This window comes from Symphalangus syndactylus, chromosome 4 (genome assembly GCF_028878055.3).
Source record: "Symphalangus syndactylus isolate Jambi chromosome 4, NHGRI_mSymSyn1-v2.1_pri, whole genome shotgun sequence".
In the NCBI taxonomy this organism is placed as follows: domain Eukaryota; kingdom Metazoa; phylum Chordata; class Mammalia; order Primates; family Hylobatidae; genus Symphalangus; species Symphalangus syndactylus.
In genome coordinates, this window is record NC_072426.2 from 101,310,976 (window position 1) to 101,323,474 (window position 12,499).

Below are 12,499 nucleotides of genomic sequence, written 5' to 3' on the forward strand. Positions count from 1 at the left end.
ACACTGGAATGTAAGCTCCATGAGAGCAGGGGCTTTGTTTTGTTCATCCCTGTATCCCCATCATAAAACCATGCCCACAAACAGTGGGCACTCAGTATCTCTTCAGTGAATAAATAACCTTCATCTGAAACGTATATGGTTACATTACGTAGATAGATTACCACTTAGTAAACCGTCTGGGAATAACAGGCACTCCGAAGGCCCCAGTCTCATCCCTACGGCTACCACGTGACCTTCCTGAGCTTGGGTTTCCTCCTGGGGAAGATTAGAGGGTTGGCGCATACTCAATTCTAAGACCTCCGGAACATGGAATCTGGGCGTGCACCATTATTGACACCTACGCCAGCCGTCCCTTTCTTAGAAGACATACGGTAGCGCTGCCACCCTCGCTCAAATCTCGGGAAAGGAGGGGCGGAGGGTGGATGTCATCACTCCGCGCCCCGCTGCCCGCGGCGCGCCGGCGGGTGGTGCAGCCGTTCGCTCGCCCGGCCTCCCCCTCCCTGGTTCCGCGCTCTGGTTCCGCCATGGAATCCAACAAGGATGAAGCTGAGCGCTGTATCAGCATCGCCCTCAAGGCCATCCAGAGCAACCAGCCCGACCGGGCGCTCCGCTTCCTGGAGAAGGCACAGCGGCTGTATCCGACGCCGCGAGTTCGCGGTGAGTGTGAGGTGCCGGAGAGACTGGGGACATTAGAAATGATGGGGGGAACACGGGAACGGACCGACGGGAGCAGTTGGAAGAGGGGGAGGGGTGGCGAGGCGCGGCTTCGCCTGCGCACTGAGGCGCGCGGTGGCTGCTGGGAGGCGTAGTTTTTCCCTCGAGCTCCTCTGCGGGATGCGAGCCGTCTGGAGACTCGGGTGGCCGGGACTTCAGCTTTCGGGGTGCTGGCGGAGCTCCCTGGGGTTTGAGGTCTCCGAGAATGAAACGCGCTGGCAGCCGGGACGAAGGGAACTTACCTGGAAGTGAACTCGAACTACTTTTCCTAAGGGGCCGTTCGGTGGCCCAGGCCAGTCGCCGGCCTGGGAAATATTATAGTTCAGGAAAATAAACATTACTCCTTTGAGGGGGAGAATGGGCGCTAGACAGGGAGAGACTTCTGTCCTTCGGGCGCCAGGGAAAGGCGCTTCTGTATCTTCACTCCCTCTCACGTCTCGGGCTGAGGGTCAGGGACCACTCTCCCAAAATGCGAGCCGTCCTTTGTACCCACCCCAGTCCGCCGCCTCGGACTGTCCTGAGGCCGGGCCCCTCACTCCTGCCGATGATGAGATTCGGAGCGGGTAGCCTGGTGGGAGGTGCTGACCTCAGCCACCGCCAGTCCTCCATCGCCCGCAAGAGTCCAGCGGCGGCCGGCCATGTGGACGCCGAGGCTGCTGAGTGGCCCTGGACAGGAGCCTCCTGAGCCAGGGAGGGAAGAGTGAAGCTGGCTTTACAACTCATCACCTCGCTTCACCCGGGAGCCCTTTGTTTTTTCTTTAACCTAAGTTTTCCAAGGAGTTTTTCTTAATCCACGCTAGAGAGGAGAGAGACACCGGGTGGTGCTTGTGACCACCACTTAGTAAACCGTCTGGGAATAACAGGCACTCCGAAGGGCCCAGTCTCATCCTGACGGCTACCACGTGACCTTCCTGAGCTTGGGTTTCCTCCTCGGGAAGATTAGAGGGTTGGCGCAGATAATGTGATTGGCAATAATGGTATTTTGGGCTTTGCAGTTTAGGAAGCTCCTTCGCCTGTGCCTTCTCACTTGAGCCTGCCAGTCAGGGAAGCAGAGCAAAGATCATTATCTTTATTCTATGGGTGAGGAAAATCTCTGAGGTAAGGGATGCCCAAGATGACACAGCTAGAAAGTGGAAAGTTCTGTGACTCTGTAAATGTTTATGAAAGAAAAGAAATGAAATTGAGGAACAGCAGTCAGCCTCCTAACCGGCCCTGCCTGCCTGATGAGATTGAGAAGGCAGAACGCTGGCGGAAGAGGTAGCCTGGACTGCTGAACTTTCCTCCCTCCGGACTCTTGCAGGTTGATCTTTGGCCTGTTTGCCTCCCCTTGTTGAGGGTTTCGGGCTGTATTTGCCAGGACGCCTGAGGTAACCTGCTCGAGGAGCCTCCCTGTGAATTAATTCGTATTCGGTGGTGGGGTGGTATCCTCCAGCTGTCAGAATTCTGCCTGACACTGATGCTGCTGCGGGCTCAGGAGCAGGCAGCCAAGAAAGGATGGGCCACAGGGTCTCGGGATCTTTCTGTCAGCAGGTCCCCTGCACCAGTTCAGGAGCTTGAAGGAGTGTCCTCTCTGGGGCTCAGGCTCTGGAATTTGTTGAGACAGAAGAATCACTTGCCTGCATATTTGTCATATTTGTGCTTTTCTGGAAAGACCATGAGACTATACGCCTTATGCATCCATGTAAACTTTACCATCTGCAGCCCTCCACTGAGCTGACAAGACCTGGGATTAGTTTAGGTCTGGGACAGGGAAAGATTTTACTTCAAAAATAAAAGGCAGGGCTACCCACTGGGCTACCTGCCTCCCCAGGGGAGTAATACAGATATATTAGGTGGCGGTCTATGGCTTTGGGTTTAGGCTCATCCCAGATGCTCATTCAATGCAGCAGACTTTTGTTGAAGATCATTTATGTTTTGTTTGCAAAGTCCTCTGCTTGGTGCTAGCAAGACTGGTAAAATGTGATCCCTCATCTCGAAAGAGCTTATAATCTAGTGAAAGAGACAAACTTACAGAAACAAATATTACAAGACAGAACCGTAATTAAATAAAAAATAAGCCCAAGGTTAGATGCTGAGGACTTAAGGACAGGCATGAAAAAATCAGTCCCCATCATCCGTGGGTTCACAGTCTGATGGTGGGGAGGAGGTGTGGAGGACAATCTCCTGAACATTAAATTATAAGCAGTGTAGTGAGTGCTGTAGCAGGTGCATAAAAATAATGTTTTCTCACAGCAAGGGAATTCTTTGGGGACGACAGGAGTTAGCATTTGAACTGTGCTTTGGAGGAAGGTGTGAGACTTGAGGAAAGGCATCCTGGAAGAAGACAGAGGACCTGAAAGTTGTAACGTTTGGGGGAAGAGATCAAAGTATAGCAAGATTTAGAGGCAGTGGAGGTGGTAATTCGTATACAGAGAGGATTAAGTTTGGAAAATAAAATGGGGCCAGATCATAGAAATCCTTTTCTACCAGGCCAAGATATTTTTACCTTATTCTGTAGTTAGTGAGGAAACCATTGAGGTTCTTGATAGCAGGAATAAAGTACGGGCACTGTTGTTAAAGGAGAACAGCATGAAAGGTTAATGAGAGGCAAGAGAGACTCAGGACAGGAAGCCAATGGGAGAGAATTGCCTTGAGCAGGTTGGATATTCTGAGAGCCTGGGACAAGGCAGTATGGATGAGGCTGAGGTCCCTGGAAAAGAGGCGCCAGGCCTGTGTGAGAGAGAGGTGCAGAGCAGAATCAGATGGGATGCTGGGGAATCAGAATCGAAGCCCCTGTGACCAGGAAGAAACCAAGCTGAAGAACTGGGATGGGAAGAGATGAGCAGAGTGGGAGGTGCCAGTGGGACAGTCCAAAGGAGCTATCAGCCTGGAGCTCACTGGAGTTGTGCATGGCTGAGGTCACTGTGGGAAAGTACAGACCATGGAGAGAGTTGCTGCAGGCACAATGGCAGGCAACACCTGCCCTGAGCCCACAGGCAAAGGCAGAGGAAGCAACAGATTGAGACAGAGCAACGAGACAAGGCAGTCTCCGGAGAGGGCAGCGTCCAGGTAGCCATGGAGAGGTAATGGCAGCAGGTGGTGAGCAGCCCTGTGTGACGCTGCAGGCACCGCGTGGGAAAAGGACAAGTTAAGAGTTGAAAAGGGAAGGATTGAGAGCATGGGCAGAGGATGGTCTTGGAGAGGTGGAAGGGCAGAGAGGGGAGAGTCAGGAGAGAGGGGAGGCTCAGAGCAACCTTGAAAGGATGAGGGACCTCACACTGTTGGCCTTTGCAGCAAAAAGGATGTGAGGGGACTTGAAACTCCTGCTGCAGGAGGTGGACAAGGAGGCACTGAGTTAAACTGCAAAGCAGTAGCTGGGCCCTAAGCTGGGAGGTCACAGGCTAGAGCTGGTGGAGCCAGTCAGTCCCTTTCTGGGAGTTTGTGTCCAGCAGCTGGCAGGCTGGTAGCCACTGGCTTTGACTCAGGCTTTGTAACAAATGTGGAAGGTGCCAGATTTCCCAGCGAGCTCACGAGAGCATTTGTAGGCCTCAGTTTCCCCAGCATACAAAGAGAGGATTGGCCGGGATGATTCTGAGGTTCCTTGCGGCTCAGGCTATCAGATGTTCTGTGAAATGGTTGACTCTGGGCTAAGTCAGGAAGGCCAAGCTGGGAAGGCCAGCCCACAGGAAAAGGAGATGGGTTGCTGAGGGATTCCGCACTCAGAGTCCAGGAGTGAGAGATGTTCTGGTGCTGGCGAGGTCCGGGGTGGGGTTGTTCCCTTCAAGTCAGTCAACCTTCATGAGCCCCACTGTGCACTTAGCCCCCTTCCATTCACTGTATTTCACAGAATCTTATTTACCTCTCAGAGCACTCCTATGAGAGCAGAGATCGTCTCTCCACTGAGGAACCAGCTAACCTGGCAAGGCCACATGGCTAGCCAGCAAAGACGCAGAACTGTCCATCTCCAATCCCAGGCCCTTTTCTGACTCACTGTAGGTACACAGAGCCCAGAAACTCAGCTACTCACTTACTAACAAAGTCACAGTCAGAGACAACACTGTATATTTGTTGGGCATTGGGCTGAGTTTTTTGCTGGCATTCACTCATTTCCTCTTTTAGCCTGTATGACGGAGATAGAGTTTTGCACAGATGAGCTAAGTTACCTTGTCCAAGATGACCCTTCTAGCAAATGGCAGAGCTAGGTTTGAACCCATTGGGCAGTCTAATTTTTTTTTTTTTTTTTGGGACAGGGTCTCACTGTGTTGCCCAGGCTGGAGTGCAGTGGTGCAATCACAGCTCACTGCAGCCTCAACCTCCCAGGTCCAAGTGATCCTCCCACCTTAGCCTCCCAAACAGCTGGGACCACAGGCATGCGCCACCACACTGGGCTAATTTTTTTATTTTTGTAGAGATGGGGTCTTCCTGTGTTGCCAAGGCTGGTCTGGAACTCCTGGGCTCAATCCATCCTCCTGCCTTGGCCTCCCAAAGTGCTGAGATGACAGGTGTGAGCCACTGCCCAGCCAAGTCTAACTCTAGTCTGGGTTCGGTGGCTTTGGCCATAGAAATCCTCTCAGCTCTACCTCAGGTGCCTCTCCACCGCAGCTCTGTTCTCTTCTATCAAATTCCCTTCCTTTTCTAAGTCTGCCAGCTTTACTGAGAAGGGACAGAACCAAGGTAACATTAAGCTGTTCTGTCTCCTTTTGTGACATTGCCTGTCAGCCTCTGTGCCATGAGGGATGTAAGCATGAAGCTGTCACATCCCCCAGGCCAGAAGAGAGACCCTACTTGCCAGCAACCGGAAATCTTTAATTTCCAAGTCAAGCAGAAAGCTTCCATGTGACCCAGGGCACCCCCATTCTCCTTTGGGCTCTCTTTCTTTACTGTAGGGAAATTAGAGTGGCTGATTCCCTGTAACTGCCCTGAAAAGCTTCCAGAATCTTCTCTGAGAGGTACGAGAGAGAGCCTGTCCCATCTCCTGGCTAGTGCTCCTGCTCATCTCTGGCAGTTGAATAACTGGTTATTTTGCCCTTAGGATCTGCCAGGCTCAGCCTGGGCCACCAGAACTTCCAGAGGAACTGAAATAAAGAGCTTCTTGAAAAGCTCTAGGAAACAGCATACTGCCTCCTCCTCCTGCCCCATCTTGACCAATATCTCTTCATCTTTTGGTTTCTCTTGCCATCCCCTTGGTGGCTGGCATGGACCTGGTATCTGGGATGGCCTGAAATCTCATGGTTACTACTGGTTCCAGAGTCTGCTGAGCGCTGAGCCTTTGCCTTCCTGAGCCTTGGAGCTCCCCGGCTACCCAGCCCTCCTCCTCCCCACCCCCCACCACAGGTCCCCTCACCTCCCTGGCCAGCCCACTTCCGTGGCCAGACACTTCATCAGCCTTGAACCTTCACTCTCTGTCAGACTCGGCACAGGTGCTTACTCACATTATCTCATTTCATCCTCCACCACCGTGAGGAAACCAGGGTTCAGAGAGATTTCATAGATCAGCCAGGGTCACACTGCTAGGAATGGCACAACTGAGATTTGAATCTGGGCCTTTCTGAATTTGATGTCTCTTCTATGCTTTTGCTTGGATCCCTGTCCCCAATCCCCACCCCCACCCCATCAGACATGTGCAGCCCAGGATAGCAGCATAGTTAAGAGCATGGACCCTGGAGCTGGACGTCCTGGGGTTCGAAGGCCCCTCTGCCTCCTAACCAGCTGTGTGGTCATGGCAGGAGTCTGCCACAGTACCCTCTTCCTACAGTGGGGTGGGGTAGGTAATGAGACCTACCTTCTAAGGCTGCTGTGGCAATTAAATGAGCTAATGCAGATCACTGTGAAAGTACCCACCTGACACACATCACTGGGTAAGAGAAATGATTGTTGCTATTGCTCCTCCCCAAGCACCCTCCCATGGTTTGCTACAGGAGCCCGCCTCCCTTTTTCAGAGCAACCCCGGCTGTGAGCTCCTGTGTTTGGATTTCCCAATTGAAGACTCAGCAAGATCACACAAGCGCTCAGTGCAGAAGTAGTGGCCCAGGGCACAGTGCTCCACTGGAGCCCCATACTCTGTTCCCAGTGAGACTGGCTCTCAGCCCGTTGGGTCAGACCTCAGTGCATCGCACTGGTGGGTGTGGCACCCAGGATGGCGTCTTCAGGCCAGCAGGCACCTGGCGTGTTTGAGGGAATGTGCTGGGATGTGCTGCTGTCCTTCCTTAGCACAGAGGGATGCTGCGTCCCTGCAGTGATCCAGATGCCTGTTTCCCAGCTGGTCAGCTTGTCAGAGGCTTTAGGATTTTACTACCCGGGGCGCTGGGGCCCAGGCCTGGCTGAGGTTTCTGAGAGCTGGTTTTGTGCCTGGAATAAATGGACACAGGGACCTGCTGCCAGAGACTTGGGCCCTTCCTCATTTAATCTGCAGGAACCACAGGCTTGTTTTTGCTTGCTTTTGCTTTTTTGAGACGGCGTCTCGCTCTGTTGCCCAGGCTGGAGTGCAGTGGCACGATCTCAGCTCACTGCAACCTCTGCCTTCCGGGTTCAAGCAATTCTCTGCCTCAGCCTCCCGAGTAGCTGGGATTACAGGCACCTGCCACCACGCTGGCTAATTTTTGTATTTTTAGTAGAGATGGAGTTTCACCATGCTGGCCAAGCTGGTCTCAAACTCCTGACCTCAGGCGATCCACCCGCCTCAGCCTCCCAAAGTGCTGGGATCACAGGTGTGAGCCACCACGCCTGGTGGGCTTGATTGTTTTTGTTTTTTTGAGATGGAGTCTCATTCTGTTGCCCAGGCTGGAGTGCAATGGCATGATTTCGGCTCACTGCAACCTCCGCCTCCCAGGTTCAAGCCATCCTCCTGCCTCAGCCTCCCTAGTAGATGGGATTACAGGCGCCCACCACCACATTCGGCTAGTTTTTGTATTTTAGTAGAGATGGGGTTTCACCATGTTGGCTAGGCTGGTCTTGAACTCCTGACCTTGTGATTTGCCTGCCTCAGCCTCCCAAAGTGCTGGGATTACAGGCGTGAGTCACTGCGCCCGGCCAGGCTTGGTTTTCAATAACCATGATGCTGCCAAGGGTGATAGTTAATGTCCTGTATAGACTCCAGACATTGAATAGGACATTTGGCATGGCCAACCACTTGCATTAGAAAAATGTGAAAAATAGCAAGTAGTGAGCACAGCAGATACTTCTTTTGGTCTCATACCATCCGTGTCCCCCTTGGGCAAACTCATTTCCCCCATTCCTCTTTACAGCTAAGCAAAGGCCTCCAGGAAGGCTTCCTGACTGATCCCACCTGAAACAGATGGTCCTGCTAAGTGGGGTCCCCTTTGCAGGGTACTTTGCCCAACTTGGCACTCAAAATGCCAAGTCTGTTAAACTCACTACTTTGAGATCCTAAAAATCTGAAGGGTTGACTGGGTGCAGTGGCTCACGTCTGTAATCCCAGCACTTTGGGAGCTGAGGTGGGTGGATCACTTGAGGTCAGGAGTTCGAAACCAGCCTGGCCAACATGGTGAAACTTGTCTCTACTAAAAATACAATTAGCCCGCATGGTGGTGTGCACCTGTAATTCCATCTACTTGGGAGGCTTGAGGCAGGAGAATCGCTTGAACCTGGGAGGCGGAGGTTGCAGTGAGCTGAGATCATGCCATTGCACTCCAGCGTGGGCAACAGAGCGAGACTCTGTCTCAAAAAAAAAAAAAAAAAAAAAGCCGATGGTAAAAATAGGGAATAGTGCAGTGGGTTGAATATTTTACTTATTCAAAATGTGGTGCAATGCAAACATATTTGCAGATTTGAATGAGTTCAGTAGAAAAAATGGATTCATAAGTTGGATTCATAAAAGCAAAAAGCAGAGTAAAACCAAATACATTGAAAGAAATAGCAACTAAAGTAGTATTAAATGAACTCTAGCAAGGCACGGTGGCTCATGCCTGTAATCCCAGCACTTTGGGAAGCCGAGGGGGGCAGATCACTTGAGGTCAAGAGTTCGAGATCAGCCTGGCCAAGATGGTGAAACCCCATCTCTACTAAAAATACAAAAATTAGGCCGGGCACGGTGGCTCACGCCTGTAATCCCAGCACTTCCGGAGGCCGAGATGGGTGGATTGCTTGAGGTCAGGAGTTCAAGACCAGTCTGGCCAACGTGGTGATACCCCATCTCTACTAAAATACAAAAATTAGCTGGGCATGGTGCTGGGCGCCTGTAATCTCAGCTACTAGGGAGGCCGAGGCAGGAGAATTGCTTGAACCCAGGAGGCAGAGGTTGCAGTGAGCTGAGATCATGCCACTGCACTCCAGCCTGGGCAAGAGAGCAAGACTCCATGTCAAAAAGAAATTAGCCAGGCGTGGTGGCACGTGCCTGTAGTACCAGCTACTTAGGAGGCTGAGGCATGAGAATCGCTTGAACCTGGGAGGCAGAGGTTGTAGTGAGCTGAGATCGCACCACTGCACTCCAGCCTGGGCAACAGAGTGAGACTGTATCTCAAACAAAGAAACAAATAAACAAAAAATAACTCGAAATAAAGTACTGTAGGGTTTATTAATAAAACCAAGTGGGCTTTTGGAAGACTATCAGAATATCAGAATTCTGCCTAAATTTATTAAGAAAAGAGATACATGTATAAGTATACTATCTGAAAAATAAAGCAATTACTACAGATTTATCCGTGAGTTATGTAAATTTTATGTCAATTTTTATTAACAAAATTAATTTTGTTCATATAAAAAGAAAAAGACCTCTATCCTGCCTACTTTTTTTTTTTTTTTTTTGAGACAGAGCCTCGCTCTGTCGCCCAGGCTGGAGTGCAGTGGCACAGTCTTGCTTACTGCAATCTCCACCTCCTGGGTTCAAGCAATTCTCATGCCTCAGCCTCTCGAGTCTCTCGAGTAGCTGGGATTACAGGCACCTACCACTATCTCCAGCCAAATGTTTTTTGTTTTTTGGGTTTTTTTTTTTTTTTGTATTTTTAGTAGAGATGGAGTTTCACCATGTTGGCCAGGCTGGTCTCAAACTCCTGACCTCAGGTGATCTGCCCGCCTCAGCCTCCCAAAATGCTGGGATTACAGGTGTGAACCAGCGCGTCCGGCCTATCCTGCCTACTCTTAAGGACTGTGGCTTTCAAGAGAGCAGATGACTGTGCCCCCAGCACCCACAGGCCTAATCAGGGCAGGAGCTGGTGGCTTTGCTGGGAGGGGAAGCGAGTGGGAAGCAGCGGGCCGCCCGGCGAGGCACGCAGCCTGCTGGAGCAGGAGCTCTGAATGGTTTCCTTGCCTTGCACAGCCCTGATTGAGTCCCTCAACCAGAAACCACAGACTGCCGGTGACCAACCCCCACCCACAGACACAACCCGTGCCACCCACAGGAAAGCAGGTGGGACCGATGCCCCCTCGGCCAACGGTGAAGCTGGAGGAGAGGGCACCAAAGGCTACACTGCAGAACAGGTTGCAGCTGTGAAAAGGTAGACGGGTGGGCAGGGGCTGGAGCCTGGGGAGACTGGGGACATCTAGAGGCTTCCTGGAGGATGGAGAAGCTCCAAGTGTCCAGGCTCACCAGGACCTCTCCTTATTTCCTTCAAGGCCCAGGAGTACAGTGTGGGAACTGGGGCTCCACCACCCCTCCCGCCAAGACAACCCACAGCAGAGCCTGGAAAAGCTGACACTGCCGGCTTCCTCTGCCACTGGCCAGGCAGGCCCCAGGCCTCTTTACACAGCTCTGTTTGTCAGCAGAGATAGAGCCTTGTCTCCCCTTCCACATTCTACCCCAACCCACACCCTAGCACCCAACAAAGACCCTTTTAGATCAGAGCCTGCATGGGGTAGAATGGAGACCAGAGGCAGAGTTATTGCCCCATGGCTGTGAGCAGGCCCCACGCAGAGTAGCTCGCTACCAGGCCAGAGACCACCCAGCCAAGGCTCCTCAGGCTTAGACGTTCCCAGCTCCCATTTCTCCCCAGGTCTCCCAGCAGCTGGCCTTGGGAATCCCCCAGGGTCATGCCACGCTCCTGGCAAGCTTCAGGACCGAGGCTGCCTGTGTGAGACTGAGCGTGACTGCTGTTTGCCATAAAAGTGTAGGCGAGATCTGTACTTCACTGACTCGGCAAGGTCCATTGTAGGCAATAGAAACTGATGTATGAGGGATTGGGAAGGCCTAGAAACGGCCAAGAACCAGGAGGTCTCCAGGGGCACGGAGAGGAAGAATTGGTGAAAGAGAACCAGGGTCTCTTTAGGCCCTGTGCTTGGGGTGAACAGTCACCTGCCACTTCTGGCCTTCATGTTACCCACTCAAGACTCAGATTGGGCTGGGCATGGTGGCTTATGCCTGTCATCCTAGCACTTTGGGAGGCTGAGGCGGGAGGATCCCTTGAACCCAGGAGTTTGAGACCAGCCTGAGCAATTAGAAGACCCTGTCTCTATCTTTAAATATTTAAAATTTAAAAAACTTTTAAAAATTAAAAAACAAAAGACTCAGATTGCCAGGAGAGTCGGTTGGCTGAGTTTGGGAAACCACTCTGGGTGATGGACACCGACAGTCCTCCTGAGCTCATCCCATGGGGAAGCTGTCAGCAGAACAGGGGGAGATAGATAGATACTGGCCTGGTGAACCCCGCATATGCCCTCCTAAATCCAAGAATCCAGACAGTGTTCTTCTGTTTCCCGTGGTCCTGCCCAGCTCTGCATCACATTTGGTGCCCACTGTGGCTCCCTTGTCCCTGGTGTCACACAGCTGACCCAAGGAGCTGTCAGCCTTGCCCTGTTGGTCCCCTGCAGCCTGCCCAGAGCTGTGAGCCCCACACGGCCTGTTCCTCGCCCCCCTCACACAGACCCATGTAGAGCACCCCCTATCACGGTCTCCTTCCTCCCCAGGGTCAAGCAATGTAAAGATTACTATGAGATCCTGGGGGTGAGCAGAGGGGCCTCAGATGAGGACCTGAAGAAGGCCTACCGCAAACTGGCCCTCAAATTCCACCCAGACAAGAACCACGCACCTGGTGCCACTGAAGCTTTCAAAGGTAAGCTGGCCCTGCTTTCCTAGCATTTTGGTGTGTTCATCTCCTGTCTATGGCAGGGAATAAGGGACCAAGACAGCTTTCCCAGGAAGCGGGGAGCAGGAGGAAGTGGCCTCGGGCCCAAGTTGCCCAGGCTTGGGAGCCGCTTCTTGGGAAAAAGGTTCTAGTAGCCACCTCTAGCTATGTAGAGTTTGTCAGAGCTCAAATAGCACCATTCCTGCGCCCGCTTCCTCTGCATTTCCTGGGGTTACAGTAGTAGAGCTGAGGCAAGAAAGTTCTAGTAGCTTCTCCAAGGATTCTCAGTGATTGAGTGACTCACCGTGTGCGCTTCCCTGTCTTAGAGTCTCATAGCTGCCCACTGGGGTAACTGTTTCCCTGCTGAGGGGCAGGGTAGCCCCAGGTCAGGGGCCTCAGGCCTGGTGGCCACCTCAATACCAGCAGCCACAGCCAGCTCCCCCGCCATACCTATACACCTGGGGCCTGCAGTGGGGACATGGCAGTCTCTGGCTTCAGGGCCCACTGGCTCAGGGATGGGTGCTTCATTTCTGGCTGAAATCGTAAGCTGCCCTTTATTCATTACATTTTCATTTAACCTGTCAGGCGCTCATGTGTACTGACTCTGTGCACTGCAATTTCTCATTGCCCCAAACATCACTGCCTTCTCTCATTTCCACCAGGTCCTCCTTCTCTCATTCCCACTTCATCCACCTCCTTGGGAAATAGCATGGTGACTAGCCCGCACTGGCCTGGGTGGGGTGCGTGCTGTGCTGCACCCACAACCATAGCCAGCTGGAGAGCCTGTGGCA

At 52.4% G+C, this 12,499-nt stretch overlaps 1 protein-coding gene across 1 annotated transcript in view; it reads left to right on the forward strand.

The window, feature by feature from the left end:
• Positions 1-422: 422 nt before the first annotated feature.
• LOC129481039 (arf-GAP with GTPase, ANK repeat and PH domain-containing protein 11-like) overlaps positions 423-12,499 on the forward strand; it is a 78,504-nt gene continuing 66,427 nt past the window's right edge. Inside the window, exons 1-3 of the mRNA XM_063637479.1 lie at positions 423-657; positions 9,968-10,145; positions 11,551-11,696. Coding sequence (XP_063493549.1) covers positions 423-657; positions 9,968-10,145; positions 11,551-11,696 — 559 coding nt within the window. The remainder of the gene's footprint in view (positions 658-9,967; positions 10,146-11,550; positions 11,697-12,499) is intronic.